The 19,514-nt window shown below is 37.1% G+C and overlaps 1 protein-coding gene across 3 annotated transcripts in view; it reads right to left on the reverse strand.

The window, feature by feature from the left end:
* Positions 1-19,514, reverse strand: part of VPS8 (VPS8 subunit of CORVET complex) — a gene marked incomplete at its 3' end in the record, with an annotated part of 188,721 nt that overhangs the window by 19,004 nt on the left and 150,203 nt on the right. For all 3 annotated transcript variants that reach the window (XM_084231488.1, XM_084231489.1, XM_084231487.1), the window contains one exon: positions 9,606-9,659. In XM_084231488.1, the coding sequence (XP_084087614.1) occupies positions 9,606-9,659 (54 nt within the window). The remainder of the gene's footprint in view (positions 1-9,605; positions 9,660-19,514) is intronic.

Below are 19,514 nucleotides of genomic sequence, written 5' to 3' on the forward strand. Positions count from 1 at the left end.
AGGGTGAGAGAATTCACCAGAGCCAGAGCGGGGAGCAGAGCAGGCAGAAGGACCGAAGTACACTGCTGAGGGGAGCAGCTGGCGGCAGGAGAGGTCTGCGCGCCATGCGGGACCCTCCTCCGGTGGCCAGGGAGCGGCCGGGGAGCAGCCGGGGATCGAACCGGCATCGCAGAGGCCACGGGCCGCTTCGCAACCCAGCGCTCAACCGCTGCGCCACCGGGGAGGCCCCTTGATCAACACTTTAGATGGCAGTAGGATTTGAAATTCCAAGGAGATGGCAGATATGATAGTGTTACTTGTTGCAATAAGGGAGTTCCCTTCATATCCCAAGGATACAAAGATGGAATAAAGGATACCCCTGGGCTCTGAGATGGTCTCACCTACTACTGCCCCAAAGTGAGAGGCTTGTATGATCTGACCGGTGGAAACACTTCTGTCAAGCGCTCACAAAGTGGGTGTCATATTAAGAAACGAAATTACTTGCATGGAATCCCAATTCCTATATACTGTGGTGACTAATCATGTTACCTAGGTCTCTGATGATAAGCTGCAGAGTTCTATTCTTGGCTTTCTTCTGTACACATATTTTATCAATGACTTGGATAAAGATAAAAGAGGCCAATGCATGAGATGAAAAAAAAAAAAACCCCATAATTTCCAAAGGTTATAAACTGAAACAAGGTAAGAAATACACTACATTTGGCTCTAAAAACCAAGATTATTTATACAGGATGGGATCAGTAACATATGTGAGGAGAATTAGGAGTTTGATATCAACATGCTCATCGTGAGTCAAACAAGCAAAATGGCTGCTAAAAAAGTTAATGTGCTTTTGGTTCCATTTACAGAAACAAAGCAAAGTGATGATCTCATTCTCTAAAATGATCTCCCCTGAATTTCAGTGGTGGGGGGTGGTTACTGAAGAAGTGTGGTATGACAGGGTGGAGGTGAATGAGGAAAGGATCTGTGGACCCTCGCCTAGAGAAGAGTCTGGGAGCTTCTAGGGATTCATGGCTACAGCACATTAAGGACTGGAAAGGCTGCAATAGGAAAAGGGATTGGACATCATTTTGGTGGGCTTCCTGAAAAAGGAACAGGATAAACAGGTAGAGAGGGGTCACCCAGCATAAAAAAGAACTATTGATATCTTAGAACTTTCAAAGAGGAAACATCCTGCCATAGGAAGTGGTTCTCAAACAGAGGTAGGATACTGCTTGTTAGCGAGAGGAGAGAGACATTTTCCAGCAGAATGGCACAAGGAGGCACTCCCCAGGGAAACTGGTGAAAACTTGAAAAAGATCAACTAAAGACTTTGGAAATGATCCTAAAGATGGAGAGCAAATAAAGAAATAACTATTAAAAATATATAAAAATTCGGCAAGGCCAGTGATATCTGAAGCATGGACATGAATCTGGTGTGAGGTATCTGACTGCTCCTTTCCCCACCCTCCTAGCTTTTGGAAGCAGAGACTCCAATCTAAGATTTGGCTCCTTCCATCCCAAGCATGGAAGGCTTTCTTCCCAGGAAGGAGTAGGACTCCAGTATTTCTCACCCTCCCTTCAGTTACATGCTACTGAAGTTAAAACCTAGGCAAGTGCTGGGTCTCCCTTCTGCCCTGACTCCATTGGGCACTGAAAAATCTGGGTCCCTGACACCCCATGTACTGGCTTCTGAAGCAGTAGTTCCCCATCAGGAAAGAAAACCAAGAGTCCCTCAGGCTTCTTCTCCTTCCAACAGGCATTCAAGTACGTGACTGGAGGTATTACTCCCAGAGAAGCCTGGCTTTGTACTACTCCAGTATGAGCCGTGGTTCAGAGATTTTTTTTTCTTGGGAGAGAAGCAGGCAGTAAAACAGACATCTTTAATCTCCTCCCAAAGGAACGGACATTAAATTTGCAAATGAGAACGAAGTTCAAATCTAAGTGCACCCTTAAGAGCAGTGAAGGTTGTGGTGAAAGGCAACTGGGAGAAGGTTGAGGGGTTTAATATAGATACAATCTAGACTGTAGGCCAGATACTCTATCAGGAGAACTGAGGGAAATATAACTAGGAGGAGCCCCGGTGAGATCAACATAAATACTGAAAACAGACCTCAGAAATTATTATCTCCAAGGCAGCACAATTTGACTGGATTAGTAGTAGAGCAATTTATGTCCCAGGGTATTGTTGAAAACAACAGAGCAATCAATAGGAGTTTAACAGCTGGGTATGGTCAGGGGAAAAAGAAAAAGCCCAACCGCCATCTCAGGGTGACTGTGGACCACCCACGGCTTTGCTTGGTGGAGGAGCAATATTAGAACTACAGAACTCGTATACATTGCTGGTGGGAATGCAAACTGCAAAATGTATAGATACTCTGGAAGAAAGTTTGGCAGTACCTTACAAAACTAAACATTCACTCACCATATGATCCAGCAAGACATGCTCCTTGGCACTCACCCAAACTTTTATCTACATAAAAACCTTCATACAAATGATTAAAGCAGTTTTATAGACAATTGCTAAAACTTAGAAGCAACCAAGATATCATTTAATAGGCAAATGATAGCACAGACTGTAGTATTTCCAGACAATGGAGTATTATTCAATACTAAAAAGAAATAATAGCTATCAAGTCTCCAGAATACATGGAGGAAATTGTGGAAACAGTGAAAAGATTAGCAGTTGCCAGAAGTTCTGCAGGGAAGGAAGGATAAATAGGTGGACCATGGGATTTCTGGGGTACGGAAACTAGTTTGAATGTTACTGGAATGATGGATACATCTTATTACACATTTGTCAGAACCCACAGAATGTAGAAGCAAAGACTGAACTATAAGGGAAACTACAGACTTCAGTTAATAATAATGTATCTAATGTTGGCTCAATTTTTCTATAAACCGAAAATTGCTAGAGCAATTTTCTATTAAAGTCTATTAAAAAGCCTATTAAAAAGCCAAGAAAAAAAATAAAAAATCATGAGGGTTCTCCAAAAAAAAAAAAAAAAAGCATTGAGAAACCAAAACGTTACATTCGAAAATACTCACTGAATGCAAAAGAAATGGTAAGAAGTAGATGTGTAGGATGGGGAAGAAATCAAGAGCCTTCGAAATCCCCAGCTAGCCTCATCTTTCAGGCCAGAAGATATGCATAATTATTGGCAACAAGAGTGAGCACCCCAAATGGTTTCACCACAGTCCCCGTCAATAACTGTGTCCAGCTGACATCCTTTCCCTCTCCCAGAGGACTAAGAAGTAGTTTTGGAAAAGTGCAGGTCCTGAACTTCAGGTCATATTCATGGAGAGGAATAAGGAAAGAATGTGGCATGTGCAATCAGACGCCTGACTTTTTGAAACTTTACTTGAGCCCTGAACTCCTGGAAAACAGCAACATTTAACAACCCTGCCCTCCCGCGCCCAACCCTGTTGTGTTCTGGAAATGAGCTTGCTGCAAAGAAGCATCCCCTGCCCTCCATAAGACCGAAAAATATTCATCCAACCCTTATATTTACCTATGGCAAGTCCAGACACAAATGGATCAAATTCCTATTATTTGTCTCATAAAAGATGAGCTGTCTGGAACCAAATTTTTACTGACTGATGACCAAAATTCAGTTAAGCTTCTCTCACTCTCAAAAGCCTCTGACCACACTGAACCAGCATACAACTGGTGCTCAATGGCTCCTTCTGAGAATCTGCAGACAACGAGGAAAGCATTTCTGATCCACTGATTCCATCACCTACTCCCCCACACCTGGTTCTTACTAACCTTGTTTACCTGGCCAGAGAAAAGATGTTTCCTTTCTGCCAAATCATTGAGACAGCAGACTCCTGAGATTTGAACACTCCAATGGATCTAAAAATCAACCAGTCCAAGCTTTTATCTATGGCAGGCCTCCCTCTGTAACAGTTTTGAGTAACAAACATCATACCATTGATCAAACACCTCTGGTAACAGGCAATGTCCTACTACACAGGGTGACTTTACCACTGCCAGAAAACTCTCACAGCCAGGTGACATCTCCATCTCTTCACGGCTACCATGATGTGATCTGCATGCAATACCTATGCTTCCTTTCTTTAGATGCCTTTAGGTGGCTGAAAGCAACCGCAGTCCAACTTCTTTGTATCAGCATAAAAAGGCATACGGCCTGCAGGGATCTTCCACCCTGCCTATGTAAAAACAAAGGCTAAATTATGTCCTCTTTTCTATTTTTTTTTTTTTGACCAATAGAGGCATTGAAGTCATTTTTGGAAGTAAGTGCTACTAAGCCAAATACTCTAAAGAAAGAGGTAGCACACACCCCATCAACGGCTATCATTTTGTTGTATATGAGGACTTGCAGCTGTGCAGAAGAGTTAAGGGAGAGACATAAAACGGGAAATGAGTCTATACTTAAGCTGCCAACTGATGATGGCAATCTGCCATCTATATTTGAACTTTCTTCTCTTCATGTCTCCCTTGAATTTGTGAAACTATCAACCAGCCATTCCTAGGGCTAGTCAGCTGAGACACTGAAGCTATCTTTTCCTGTTGTTATGGAAACAGTTGTTCTATGAGACTTTTTCCTAAAAAAAAAAAGCCAACCAAACTCTGTGATTCAATAAAAGTCAAGAGCAAGTATAGTCTACATTCCTGACATGAGTGGCAAGACTGGGAATTGGTTATAAAAATTTTATTTCACCAGAACACTTGGAACAACAAAAAATCAGCTCCAAGTTCTTATAATAAACTTGGAATACTTGAGAAAACTAATAACCAATTTTCAGGGCGGTCTGGCTGTTAAATCTACCAGTTCAGTCACCATCAACTTATAAAAGTGTTGACAGCAAGATTATATTTCACTGACCTTTGTGCCTCTGAGGCCTGGCACCTTGAAGGTTTATTGAGTCTTTGCTGAATTTACCCAGAATAGAAAGGCTTTCCACTCTGCCATTCCCCATTCCTTATCCCTAACTGGAAGAAATTACTCTAAGGAGATTAACTGTGGACTCTTCCAGAAGGTTCCAGCAATCTAAGGATACTCTTCAATTAGAATGTCTGGCCCTTCAGGCCTCTGCAGACACACCAGTAGAGAAACCTCATCCAAAATGGACTGGCTCAGAGTGTAGCCCTGCATTTGCGATCAAGAAAGAACGGTACACGGTATAGGATACAGTGGTGTGGGTGCTCTGGGGTGGGAGGGGTGTGGTGATGCACATCTGAGGAGGTGTAAACCTGTTCCTCTGAATCATACACAGTGATTGAAACCAATATTACTGCAAATAAATTAATCTTACAGAGAGAAGACAAAATTGCTTTCTTTAGCTATTGGCTACATAAATTTCTGGTTGGTACTCCTTTAGTTGTCAAGAAGAGATGTATCATAGGTAGTGGTTTTTGATGCTGCTTTCACCTAATTCTCTAAATTCCTTTAATCCACCTCAACCAATGTGAACATATCCAACTTGGCTCTGTTTTAAGACATTCATTGAAATGGACTTTTATGGCATTTTTTTGCTAAGGGAAACGCTTCATGATTTTAAAATTTCTGTCACTCATGATCAAACACCGCAAAAGTGCTAGAGAAGCATTTGTATCTTCCAACTGTATTACTGAAGTTATCAGATCCCACTAAGAATAAATTTAATACCCGTAAGAGAAATATACACATCTTACATATTTGACACATATATGGAATAGAGCTTTCTAAAGGAGTATCTAAAATGCAAAATACTTGTGATGCAAAAGCTGTCATGCATACATACTGATGGAATCTGCAGATTCTGACACATAGCAGCAGAGTGCAGGAGCAACTCCTTCGTGAGACCCCTATCCCCAGTTAGCAGCACCCTAAGAATATGGCCCCTGTTTCTGCAGCACTTGAATCCAGCATTCGGCACGGCCAATATTGACAGCAGAGTCATCAAACACTTTCTTCAGTTATTGGTCAACAGAGAAGCTTTGGCTCACATCAAGAACACTACTGCTCCTTTGTGTTTCTTACACATGTCACTTTGGCAGCCATTCTGCTCAACAGATACTGCTGGTGCTTCCATCTGTCAATGCCACTTTGGAAAGAGTGACTGTAGCTCAGGATAACCAGAATATGTATGTAGATGTGCAGATATATAGGCATACACAAACAAAAACATATATATGCACCTACAAACATATTGCATGAAAACACATAACCAACTGGGGAAGTGACCATTAGGTGCCGAGTTTCACATTGCTCTCACTCAAGGGACTCTGATCTAAATTGAACATTAAGGAGCTCACCAGTCTGGGAATTTAAGCCTGGATGGAAACAATATTTGTTTTCTCTCCATTTTCCAGGTGAGAGACTTCTTTTTTCCTCCTCACTTTCCATAAACAACTCTGAAGTGTTGTGGAATCTCTTTTTTTGTATCTCCCATTCATTCAACAACTACTGAGGGTACTTTGTTCTACATTTCAGATACAACAGTAAATAAGGCCAATGAGATGCTCGCCCTCACGAGGCATATAATCTAATGGGATATATAGGAATGTACGCACACATGTCACAGCCAGGTAAGTATGTTGTAAGGGTTAGTTCAGGGTGCTATGAGAGCTCAAAAATGGAAGGATATTAACTCAGATTTAGGGTGTCAGAAAGGGTTTTCTGATAGAAAAAACAGCTCAGACTTGAATCTAATCTCCTCATTCCATGAACATAGCCAAGGTTTAAGAGCTCTTTTCTTTGCTTGGACAATCACCCTATTCCTCTAATTGACTTTTATGCTTCTAATCTCACCTTTGACAGAAACCCTTATCCTCACTATAAAAGGCAACTCACAAACTGGGATTCATTGTTGTAAAGCCTTCCACTGATCTTTCACAGACTTTTGCATGCCCCTATATTTAAGACATATGGAATCACTCCCATTTCCTAAAATGTGATGTGCTCACCTGTGTCTGCCTGGAATGCCTTTACTCTCTCTCAAGGCTAGATTAAGCTTTACCTCCTCTGGGAAGTCTTCCCAACCTCTTTGTCTGGGAGAGGCATCTGTTGTAATATACAGTTTACAGTTATTCTAGACACCATGAATACCATGCTATTAAATCTGTACTATTTGCTAGATGCCATAAACAGTGTGACTTCATGTATGTGCTACTTAGCGTAGGCTTTGATTTAGGGATGGCCAGTCATCCTAACCAATAATCCACAATTCAGGGATTGCCAGTTAACATGAACTCCCAAAGGAAGCTATTAAAAGCCCTTCAGCTGGGCCTTTCCAGTGGTGCAGGCAGTTGAACATCACACTGTGAAGCTGTCCGCAGCCTCTGCAATGCATGTTTGATCCCGGCTGGCTGGGGAGAAACCCACATGGCACAGCAGACCTCTCCTGTCTTGCCCGCTGCTCCCCTCAGCAATGTATTTCATCAGTCTGCCTGTTCTGTTCCCCACTCTGTCTCTGGTGAATCCTCTCACCCTCCCGCACACCTGGCCTGTACCTGGTTCTTGTGTAAATAAATAAACCTTTCAAAAAAAAAATTAAAAAAAAAAAAGACAGGGGGGAAAAAAAAAAGATAGGAAAAAAAAAAAGACAGGAAAAAAAAAAAAGACAGAAAAAAAAAAAAGCCCTTCAGCAGTTCACATATTGACCAATATTAAGACTTTGCTCATTAACTCAAGAAATAGAAATCGTTCTACTGGAGACATTAATGACTTGTTAATCAGAATGGCAAATATTAGAAATGGACCTTCCCTGCTAAAACAAAAGGTATTCAAGACATGCAAATTGCATAAAATATTTTTGAAACAGTCTCAGCTTTTTCATGAAAAAGGAATCCCTTTTCATGAAAAGGGAATCAGTCTATACCTGATCACTTAGGAATGTCATCGGAGGTCACCTGTCATTGACTGAGGAGGTTTCTGTTTGTCTGATGTTGATTACAAAAATAACAGAATCCTGCTTCTATAACATTGCTACATCTCTGACAGTGCTCAGACACCTAAATGACAGAGAGCTGGGAAATTGAAAAATTTAAAAAAATAAGTTGCATCAACCTATTTCTAAATGAATATTTATTTAATAAATGTCTGTTAGAATGGCAGGAATTGCTTTCATTATAAGCTAGTAACAAGGTTATAGGGGAGGAGCTATCCATCTTCAAACTTCTAGTTGGGTTCTTTTTAATAAAGAAGATAAGAGGTACACTAATTAGTTTAGTCACTGTAAATAGGGCCCCCTACTTTCTGGCAACACCCCACACACCCTCTATAGTATCTGTCAATTTGCATGGTGATTGTGCTTTACCATCTACCTTCCCACTAAGTGCTGAGGTCCTTGTGAACAAGGACTATTTTTCATTCCTATAGTCCATGTTTATATTAACTCAATACCTAGTATAAAGCAATACTTGCTGAATAGACTAACATAATAAAGTAAAAGAACATCTAGAAACATCTAGTTGGGAGGCTTGTATTTTACAGTAATAGCTGAGTGCTTACTATGTGTGAATAACTTACTGAAGACTTACTATGTGTCAAGCACATTGTTAGGCATTTAAATAGTATCTTATCTAATCTTCAGCACAATTCCAGAGGTCCCATCATCATTTCATAGAAGAAGAAATGGAGAGACTGACCTAATCAAGGTTATTCAGGTAAACAAATAGAAGAGTGAACTTTGAACCCAGCTCTGGTTGAATACAAAGCACATGTTTTTAACTACTACTTCAGAAGTGTGTCCCCTAGCTAAGGCTTGGGAGGTTAGGCAAAAACATTTCCCTCTGGATTCCAATTTGTACATTTGTTTGCTGAGTGAGACAATGACATACGCCCTTTCCAGCTCCACAGGTTACAGTGTGATAGGTTCTAAGCAGCAACAATAATCGCCTGAGCCTTGCCTGCCCTCGCTGTCTTGACAAGAGTGAGTTTTCATGTAGCATGCTCTTGGGGTTTTCAGAGAGCATATTCTGCTTGTGTTCTTTTTCTTTTGAAAAAGTCCCAAGGGATTCTGAAGGCAGAGAAAAGGGACTCATTTTGACACATTGCTTTGAAACTAGAACCTGCTGTTAGTCAATAGAGCCAGCAAGTTGTTATTTTTCTTCTACAATCCTTTGCGGACATGGGTACTGGCTGAAATGGTAAAAAAAAAAAAAAAAAAAAAAAAGGAGAACCTACATCCATAGACACTTCAACTACCAGAGAAATAAAAATGGTAAAAGAAAACAGCGAAAATGTTAGTTTGTTTGCCACATTTCAACAGCACTGCTGCAGGTGCAGCTGGATAAAGGAAAGGATGTAGTGGTTCTCTTAAAGTTATCAGAGGATTGCTAATTGCAAGACTCACACCCTATGTGTGCCACAAACTTTACAGTCTGGGACTGCAGCAGCAGGGATTATAAGAGTTCTATCCCACAAGTATTTAGTGAGGACATTCCCATGTAGTATGTGCAGAAATGTTAACACCTCAGGCCAGATTTCTTTTCAGCACAGCTATCTGGAGGAAAGTACATTATTAAGAAAATCTATCCAGTCCTGGTGCATTGCACTATGGGAGTCAATCAGAGAGAACAGCAGTGAGATGATTAAACATCATTGTCATTTTGAGAAAGTTGTTTAACATAGAATAAACACAAAGAAAGAGGGTTTTTATCTTTAAATCTCACTTACCTTCTTAACAGCAGGATCCCCTTTGGATGGGTGACAAGATGGAGATGTTTTTACCTGGGGAAAAAGGGCAAACATTTTAATACTCTTTTAGTTATAATTTAGTTATATTTCACAACACTAAAAAAATTCAACTAGAATCATTTTAACTGAGATAAAATATATTTTTCAGAGGAGCAACAAATAGAATTTTTGTGATGTTCCTTTGATATTTTTAATGAGATTAAAGTCAGTAGTTTGCTAAGACAAAAAAAAAAAATTAGAGTAAAAAAAGTGGAACAGATGGTCCAAATTGGTTTTAACCAAATGGTGAGGAAAAAAATAGATATGGATTTTTGTTGACAATGGTAATCAACTGACTCAATGCACAATAAAATTTCTTTCAGAGGGCAATTCAAAGTATCTCTTGTGATGTAATATCACTTTTAAACAATACATGCATAAAAGAGTTTGATAATTATAGTGAAGGATTGAAAAAAAGTATCAGCTAAGAATAATAAAAGGATATTTAGCCCAAGGAAGAAAAGACTGGTGGCACAGGCAGATCTTCAAATAACCAATGTTGAAAAAGATAATCAGATTAAACAATAAGGCCTGAGGAAATGTTGCATGCAAAAAACATTTTAAATACAAAGACACAGGTTAAATGTAAAAGGATTGGGAAGATATACCATGATAGCACTAGATTTCAGAGTACCAGATTTCAGGGATAAAGAAAATAATTTCATAATAAGGAGGGGTGAATTCATCAGGATATAACAATCCAAAATATCTATGAAGCTAATAGTTTAAAAGTACAGGAAATGATAGAATTGCAAGAAAAAATTTTATGGTCAGAGATTTCCCATACCTCATTCTCAATAAATGAGAACAAGAGCAAGTAGGCATATACCTAGTTACAAAATGGGCAAAGGTTCAATATAATCTCTATCAAAATCCTGATGGCATTTTTCACAGAAAACAAAAATTCCTAAAATTTGTATAGAACACAAAAAAAACCTCCAATAGCTAAAATAATCCTGAGGAAAAAATAACAAAACTGGAGGAATCATAGCCCTTTGTCTCAAATTATATTACAAAGCTACAGTAATCAAACAGTATGGTATTAGAATAAAAATAGATCAATGGAATAGAATTGACAGCCCAGAAATAAGCTTACACATATATGGACAACTAATTTATTACAAAGAAGCCAAAGCAAACATAGGAGAATGTTCAGAAAACTGGACAACTACATGCAAAAGAATGAAACTAGACTACTGTCCTACACCATATTTACAAATGAACTCAAAACGTATTAAAGATTAGAATACAAGGCCTAGAACCATATAATATATAGAAGAAAACTTACATGACAAGCTATTGACTAGGCCTTAGTAATGTTTTTGTGCCTTTGTCTCCAAGGGCAAGAGAAACAAAGCAAAAAAAAAAAAAAAGAGAGACAGAGATGATATCAAACTAAAAAGTTTCTACGCAATGAAAGAAACAATTGTCAAAATGAAAAGGCAACCTACTAAATGGGAGAATATAGTTGCAAACCATATTATCTATCACCAACGGGTTAATATCCAAAATACATGAACAACTCATATAATTCAGTAGCATCAAAATAAATAACCCAATTTAGAAAAATGGTAGAGAATCTAAATAGACATTTCACCAAAGAAGATATACAGATGGCCAACACACACATGAAAAGATGTTCTTTATTGGTTATCATTAAGGAAATGAAAATAAAAACTGCAATCAGATTTTACCTCACATCTGATAGAATGGCTTTTATCAAAAAAGAAACAAGTATCAGCAAGGATATGGAGAAAAGGGAAGCCCTGTACACTATTGGTGGGAATGTAAATTGGTCAAGTTACTATGGAAAACAGTATGGAAATTCCTCAAAAAACTGAAAATAGAACAACGATATGATCCAACAGTTCTACTTCTGGATATTTCCTGAAGAATATGAAAATACTAATTAGAAAATGTACATTAATCCTTATGTTCATTACAGCACTATTCACAACTGTTATGATATGGAGCCTAATAAACTAATGGATAACATAATGGAATACTACTCAGTATCAGTGGGAATAAAAAAAAAAAAACTAAACTTTTGAAAACAGAATGGTGCTAAAATTATTCTGTTTTGGTTACGAGGGGACTGAATGTGGAGGAATTGGGGAGATGTTCCTTAACGCTAAAAACTTACAACTAGTACATAAATAAGTTCTGGCGATCTAAGACAAAATAGTGATTATAGTTAACAATACTGTATTAACAACTCAAAGTGAAGGGACTACATCTCAACTATTCTCAACACAGCAAAGAAATGATAATTATGTGATATAAAAAGGTGTTAGCTAAACTACTGTAGTGATCATATTGCAATATATGAATGTATCAGACCAATACCTTGTACAGCTCCAACTTATACTATATCTCAATTTAAAAAAATCTGTAAAAAAAGGAAATTTATGTCTTTTATGATACAATCAACTAATTTGATCAGATGGACATTAATAGAATATTCTACCTCACAAAAGCAGAATACATATTCTTTTTAAGTACACATGGACCACTTATCAGCACAGGCCTTTTCTGGCAATAAAATAGTTCTCAATAACTTAAAATTATTCAAGTCATACATATAATATTATCTGACTACAATCGAAATAAATTAGATATCAATAATAGAAAGATTTCAGGGAAAATTCCCAAATATTTAGGAAGTAACATACCTCCAAATAACCAATGGATCAAGGAAAAAATATAAAGGAAATTAGAACCTAGTAACACACAATCTACTAAAACTGAATTATTTAGAAATAAAATATGAATAGGTCAATGACTAGTAAGAGTATTGACTTGGTAATCAAAAGCCTCCCAACAAAGAAAAGTTTAGGATCAGATAATTTTATTGGAGAATTCTAACAAACACTTAAATAGTTAATGCCAATCCTTTTCAAATTCCTCCAATAAACTGAAGAGAAGAGAACACTTTCAAACTAATTTTAGGAGTTCAATATTACTCTGATACCAAAGTCAGACAAAAATGCAAGAAAATTATAGGCCAATATCCCTGATAAACATAGACAGAAAAATTCTCAACAAAATACTAGCAAACAACTCAAGAGCACATTAAAAGGAGCACACATCATGACCAGATAGGATTTATCCCTGGGAAGCAAGGAGGGTTCAATATGCACAAATGAATGAAGCTGACACACCACATTCACAGAATTCAGGGAAAAAAACCATATCATCATCTCAATTGAGGCAGGAAAACCATCTGACTAAATTTAATACCTTTTCATGACAAAAACACTCAACAAATTAGAATTAGAAGGAAACCACCCTTGCAAAAATGTAACCCCAAAATTAAAATAAATAAAGGAAAATACTCCAACATAATGAAGGTTATGTCTATAAAAGCCATAGCTAACATCATACTCAACAGTTAAAAATTAAAAACTTTTCCTCTAACATCAGAGACAAGACTGACTGCCTTCCACCACACAGAGGTATGATCCTATGCCGCTGAATAACATAGCGTTGCAAACAATGTTACTTCAATTAAAAAAAAAAATTTTAAAGATGAAAAGAAACCAAACCAAACACACTGTCAAATCTGTACTTTATAAATGTGCAATTTATATCAATTATTTGTCAATAAAGCATTTGAGGAATTTTGTAGACTATAGGTACAACCGTTCTTATAAAGAAATGTATATAGTGTTTTATGCTATAAATGGAAAATAAGAGATTCAAAAAGAGGGAACTAAGCTTTAATTTAAGAAGTTAGAAAAGGACCAAAGTAAAACTAAGCAGGAAGAAGCACATAGTAAGGAGCAGAAATCAGTGCAACAGAAATCAAACCAAAGAACAGAGAAAATTCACAAAGTCAAAGTAGATTTTTAAAAAAATCAATGAAATTGATATACTGATATTTAAAATGATGAAAAAGAATATAAATTGCCAACATCAGCAACGAAAGAAGGTATTTTAATATATGCTACATTACTTACTGACATTTAAAAGATAAGTCGATATGAGCATTTTATGCCAATAAATTTTACAAATTAAATGAAAAGAGTGCATTCCTTAAAAAATTTACAAAACAGATCTAATATAAAACAAAAAGTAAAGCCTTATTTTTATTAACAAAATTAAATTTCTCAAATCATAAAAAGAAAACTTCAAGTTCACATAGTTTCAGCTGTGAATTCTAGCAAATCAAGTACAGAGACTAATATATGAAATCAGAATATCAATTTATAAGTTTACAAAGAAAAATATTATAAGTAGTGTAATAGATAAAATACATCTAGAATGACATAAAAGAGGAGTAAGTTCTAGGTAAGCAATTGGACTCAAGTTCTCCAGCCTTTTCTAATTCTCACAGTTCTTATTCTAAGAGCCAAATGGTCTACATATATGAAGACATTTCCTATGACTGTGACATCAAGCTATTCAAAGAGGACCATGTTGCAGGCTTTTTTTGTTTTCCCCTCTGACTTCCAAAATAACTTTAGAAAAATACCTCAGTTCAGGGATCAAAACTGCTAGCTGTCCAGACTGTTTTTTCAGATTTAGCAGGTCTGCAAAAATTAGACTTGACAGTCTTTGCTCTAACATACCATGACATTAATACTCCAGAATTCACTCCAGATGTATGATGTAGCTTGCTAAACATGATCCAATTCTAACTCCTGGTATGCTCTTTTTGAAAAGGGAGAAAATAGATTTTCAAAGCAAAGTAGATATTTAAGCTTAAAAAAATGACCTCATGAAAGAATCTGCAGACTTTTAAAAACAAGCCAAGAACTAGATGTGGTGCTGGACAATTTATCTGAGAAAACTGTTCTCTGGAGATTAAGTCAGAGTGTTTGAAGTGGCAACAGAAATGGTTCAGCTTTGCTCATGAAAGGTCTTATTTTTCATTTAACAGGATTCCTTCTGGAAATGCCTTAGGCAAGGCAGCTTAAAAGAGACCCTTAAATCCAGGTGTGCAGACTCTAGATCTGGGGATGTGGATGATATATTAAACTACGCTCTTAATAATGCTAAATGTTTGTGATCTTTGTTAATAAAATGATTGCTGACTTAGAGAAGCAATCTGATCTGAAGTGTAATAACACTATGTATAAGCCTTCTTTATACCTTGCTTTTCACCCTTAAAAAACAAAACTTGGTTTTTCTAATTACAAAGGAATATATATTCATCAACAAAAATTCAGGGGGAAAAAAAGAGCGAAACAAGGCAAATAAAAATCACATCTGACCACACAGCATTATTATTAACATTTGGAATTAGACTATTTTGCCATTTTTTCAAGTTATATTTTGAGAATGCTTATTTCACCATCCCAAAAATTCTTCTACAACATGATTTTTCATGGTTATAAAGAAGTTCACTCATTGTATAGATATATCATAACTAATTTAACCAACTATTGGGAGGCTATTGGGATTTTTATGTGGTTTAAAGTTAAACTTGTTTAAAATACTTTTTATTATTAAAGTCATATCACAGAACATTGTAGGGTAAATGATTTACAGGCTTTTCTGCCCTCTTGCCATTAGGATTGCTCTGCCTAATAGGTGGTCACCTGCATTTGTTACATTGTTATAGTTGTGTTGTTCACTTCTGTGGGCCATGGCAGCAGTATTGAGATACCTGCCAAGAGAAGCAGAGGGAGGAGAAAGAGGTAGGAAAGAAAAGGGGAGAAGAACACCAGAGAAGCCCAGAGTCAAGACTTGCTGGCAGGAGGCCGGTAGGCACGCCTGCCTGCCATGTACTTGGTTGTTGCACTACATGTAAAAGCTCAATAAAAGCCTGAGAAAGCCACCGAGGGCTCCAGGATTCTCCTTTACCCGTCTGGTCTGCACAGGTTCTTAGAAAACCTGCCCTGTGCCCTTCCTGGCCGCTACAAACATCTTTGCATATAACACATGGTACACAATCTTGATGTGTTATTTCCATTGTACAGATTCTTATAAGTCCCTGCTTCAAAGGGTGTTGTACACATTAAAAAATAGTCAATTTTTCTCTTGACAAGTAAGATGGATCCACAACCCCCTTTCATATAATATGAAATCCAAAAAGCTCAGAAACCAAAGGGTTTCTATTTCAAAACATCCTGCACAAAAAGTCATCTGACAGCAAAACCTGACCTGAACTGAAGGGAGGTTATTTATAACCTTTATTTTTTCCACATAAGCATCTGACTATGGGATGCTGCCCCTAGACCTTACTGGGAATATTATATAATACAATATAGAGTAGTCCCCCCTTCTTCGAGGGGGGAATGTGCCAAGACCCCCAGTGAATGCCTGAACCATCAGATAGTACCTAACCTATATATAGTTTTGTCTTACACATATGTATCTATGGTAGGTTGATTTATAAATTAGGCACAATAATAACAATAAAAGAAAAAGAGTTATGAGAATATGTTCTCTCTTTCAAAGTATCTTTTGTACATAATATTTTTTTGATGATGGTTGACCATGGCTATAGAAAACCACATAAAATGAAACCACAGATAAGAAGGGACTACTGTATACACTAAATTGTGTTTTTAAGCACCTCAAAGATGTCTTTTGATTGTCTTCTGGCCTTTTATGAGAAGGCAGTCATCATTCTTATTATTGTCTGTTCTTTTGCTGTTTCGAAGATTTCCTCTTTATCTTTTTGGTTTTAACAGTCTGACTACAAGTCTGTTGTTAGTTTTTTCATCTTGTGAGTGGTTTGCTGAATTTTTTGAAATATGGGTTGATGTTTTTCACCAAATGTGAGAAAATTTCACATAGTAGGTCATTTCTCCACCACTTACCTCTCTTTACTTTCTGGAATGCCAATGAACTATATGCTAGACTTCTTAATATTGTTTCACAGAACACTAAGAGCGTGCTTCACTTCATTAAATTCTTTTATTCTCTGTGCTTCAGTTAGGATTATTTCTGTTGAACTGTTTCTAAATTAGTGATACCATTTGTATCAGTATTAAAATTATTGATATTTAATGAAATTTTCATTTTAGATATTTAGCTATTTTCATTAGCTCTGGAATTTATGCTTGGCTTTCTAATTTCCACTTATTTGTTGAATGTTCCTCATGTGTTCAGTCATTCTGCTGATCTATTACTCTAAATCTTTTAACATATTTGTAATGTCTGTGTTAATTCTTGACTACCAATTCCAATACCTGGGTCACCCACAACTCTGCTTCTATGGATGCTTTTTCTCTTGATTTGAGATTATTTTTTCCTTTTTCCCACTGATTTTCCAATAGTTTGGGGTTTGGCTTTGCTAGAGAGGATTTATTTTGCTTTTTTCCTTAGCCTGGGGCAGCCATTAGTCCCAAAGTTTGGACCTTGCACAGTTCAAATACAAAACCATAGGTGTTTATCAACCCCTCTAACCTGGCAGGATTTGTACTCAAAACTCAACACTACTCAAACTGGTAAAATCTCTGCTCAGTTCTTCAGGCCTCCTAATAATGCTTTCTGCTCACTTTCTTTGAGTATTGTCTCTGTGCAGTTTAGAAGACAATAAAATATGTTAGTGCCTCCCCTCTCCCTGGGAGGAGGGACCCTTCTCTCTGAGATTCCCTCTCTCCCCTCCACCTATACAGCTGCTTTGGTAGTCTTGAACTCTGACCTCTGTTTATTCATCCCAGTAAGAATATTATTTTCTGTTTAACCTCTTTCCCTGAGTACTCCAAGCTTCCCTTCTTTTCAAGGTTAGCACTTCTATTGCTCTCTAAGGAATATTTTTTCATTATAAGAAGGGTTGTCCAATAAAAGTTATTCTACTGTTATTGGAAGTCTATTTTTTCTTCACATATTTTTTTCTGTACTTACCCTGTACCCTACTTTCTTCTAGGACATATATTTTGCTACCTGAAGTTATTCCATAGTTCACTGGTGTTTTATTCATTTCTTTTCAGTCTTTTCTTTTTTCCTATTTGAGGTGGAATGTTCTTTCTTGCTATAAATTCAAAGCCACCGATCATTTTTCTGCAGTGGCCATTGTACTGTTAATCCCATCCATTCTATTCTTCACAGATTCTGTAGCTTTAATCACTAAGTGTTCTTTTGACATCTAATAACTTTCATATCTATATTTAACAGGTTCAATATTTCCTTTAGCTTTTTTAGCAGATGCACTACAGTGTTTTATATTATACAAGAACATTAGTTTCTGTTTACTAATTCAATCATCTATGCAATTCTGGGTCTGTTTCAATGACTTTTTTTAAAGGCTTTTTCTGTTTGTTTGTTTGGTTTTTTTTTTAACTGCTTTATTTGGGTTTTCTTTTTTTAAATTTTTTTTTATTTTAACATTTATCAATTTTTTTTTACATTTTTTAGACAATATTTGCTTCCTCCCACCCCCTCAGATTGAGTCCCCATAGAATTTCCTTTCCCAAGGCACCCATGCACCATCACCCCAGCAATTTTAGGTTCATAGCAATATTCAGAGAAAGGTACACAGATGTTTTATATATTCTGTGCTCCCTGATATGTAGAGCTTCCCCTATTATTAACACCCCCCCACCAGAATGGTACCTTTGCTACAACTGATGACATATTACATAGACACATCATTATCACTCAATTTCCATAGTTTACACTGGAGTTCAGACTTAGAGTTGTACATTTTATGGGTCTGAACGAATGTATGACGTATATCTACCACTGCAGTATCATGAGTATTTTCATTGCCCTAAAAATCCTCTGTGCTCTGCGTATCCACCCCTTCCCTCCCTCCCATCCCTGGCAAGCACTCCTCTTTTTACGCTTTCCCATTGTTTTATTCTTCTAGAATGCTATATAGCTGATTTCCCCCCCTCCTTTTTATGACTTGTACTTTGCTGCGTGTCTGGTAATTTTTGATCAAATCCAGATATTGTGAATTTATCTTGTTGAAGTGAGATATTTTTGTGACCCTTGGCATATTTTTGAGCTTTGTTCTTTGTTCTGGGATGTGGTTAAAATACTTGGAAACAATTTGATATTTTTAAGGCTTCTCTTTTTAAGCTTTGTTAGGTGGGATCAAAGGAGTAGTTAGTGTAGGGTTAACTTTTCCCCCAATGCATAGGCCAAGACCTTACATAGCACTATCTTTGCTGTCCTGTGAAAAATAAAGCTCTTCAGGTTGGCATTACTGATTCTATGTGAATTTGGGCACTGTTACCTCAAATCCTTCTGCACAATTCTCTTTTTGGCCTTGTGTACTTTCCTCACACACAGGAGTGGGTCAGTATTCAATTTAATACTCACAGTTGCCTTCTACAGATCTCTGCATATCTGGAGCTCTCTCTAGGAGGCTCTCTCCTGTCCAATACTCTTTCCTGTGAGCTCTAGTCAACTTGCATTTCCTGGTCTCCTGACTATCTCCTTATCAGCAACTGATGACCTCTGTCTCAGTTCCTCCTACCTGCATTGTGACTTGGAAACTTTCTCCTGCTGTAATTTGAGGGCATTCCCTAGGGTTTATGTTGGTTTCTTGTGTTTTAGAGCTCATTCTCCTTCATTACTAATTGAATGTCTTAAGAACAATTGTTTTATATATTTTCTGCTTCTTCCTCCCCCAAGTAATTCCAAATGCATTCTGTCAGAAGCAGAAGTCCCTATGTTACCATTCTTAAGTAAAAAAAAAAAAAAAAATTGTGAATTCTGAGGGATGAGGATATAGGATTGTGGAATTATACATATACACACAATCCCCAAAGTAGTACATAGAAGAGTTGGTCTCCTCATATCCTTATCAGAATAAAAGCGTAAGTATTCTTTAATGTATGTTTTCAATACGTATTCTTAAAAATATGCACATTTAAAACATTTTTAAAAATGACTAATTGCCACTTTAACTTGTATTTCTCTGATTACTGGTACATTTTTTTCACA

The sequence above is a fragment of the Talpa europaea genome (genome assembly GCF_964194135.1).
Source record: "Talpa europaea genome assembly, chromosome: 4".
Taxonomy (NCBI): Eukaryota; Metazoa; Chordata; class Mammalia; order Eulipotyphla; family Talpidae; genus Talpa; species Talpa europaea.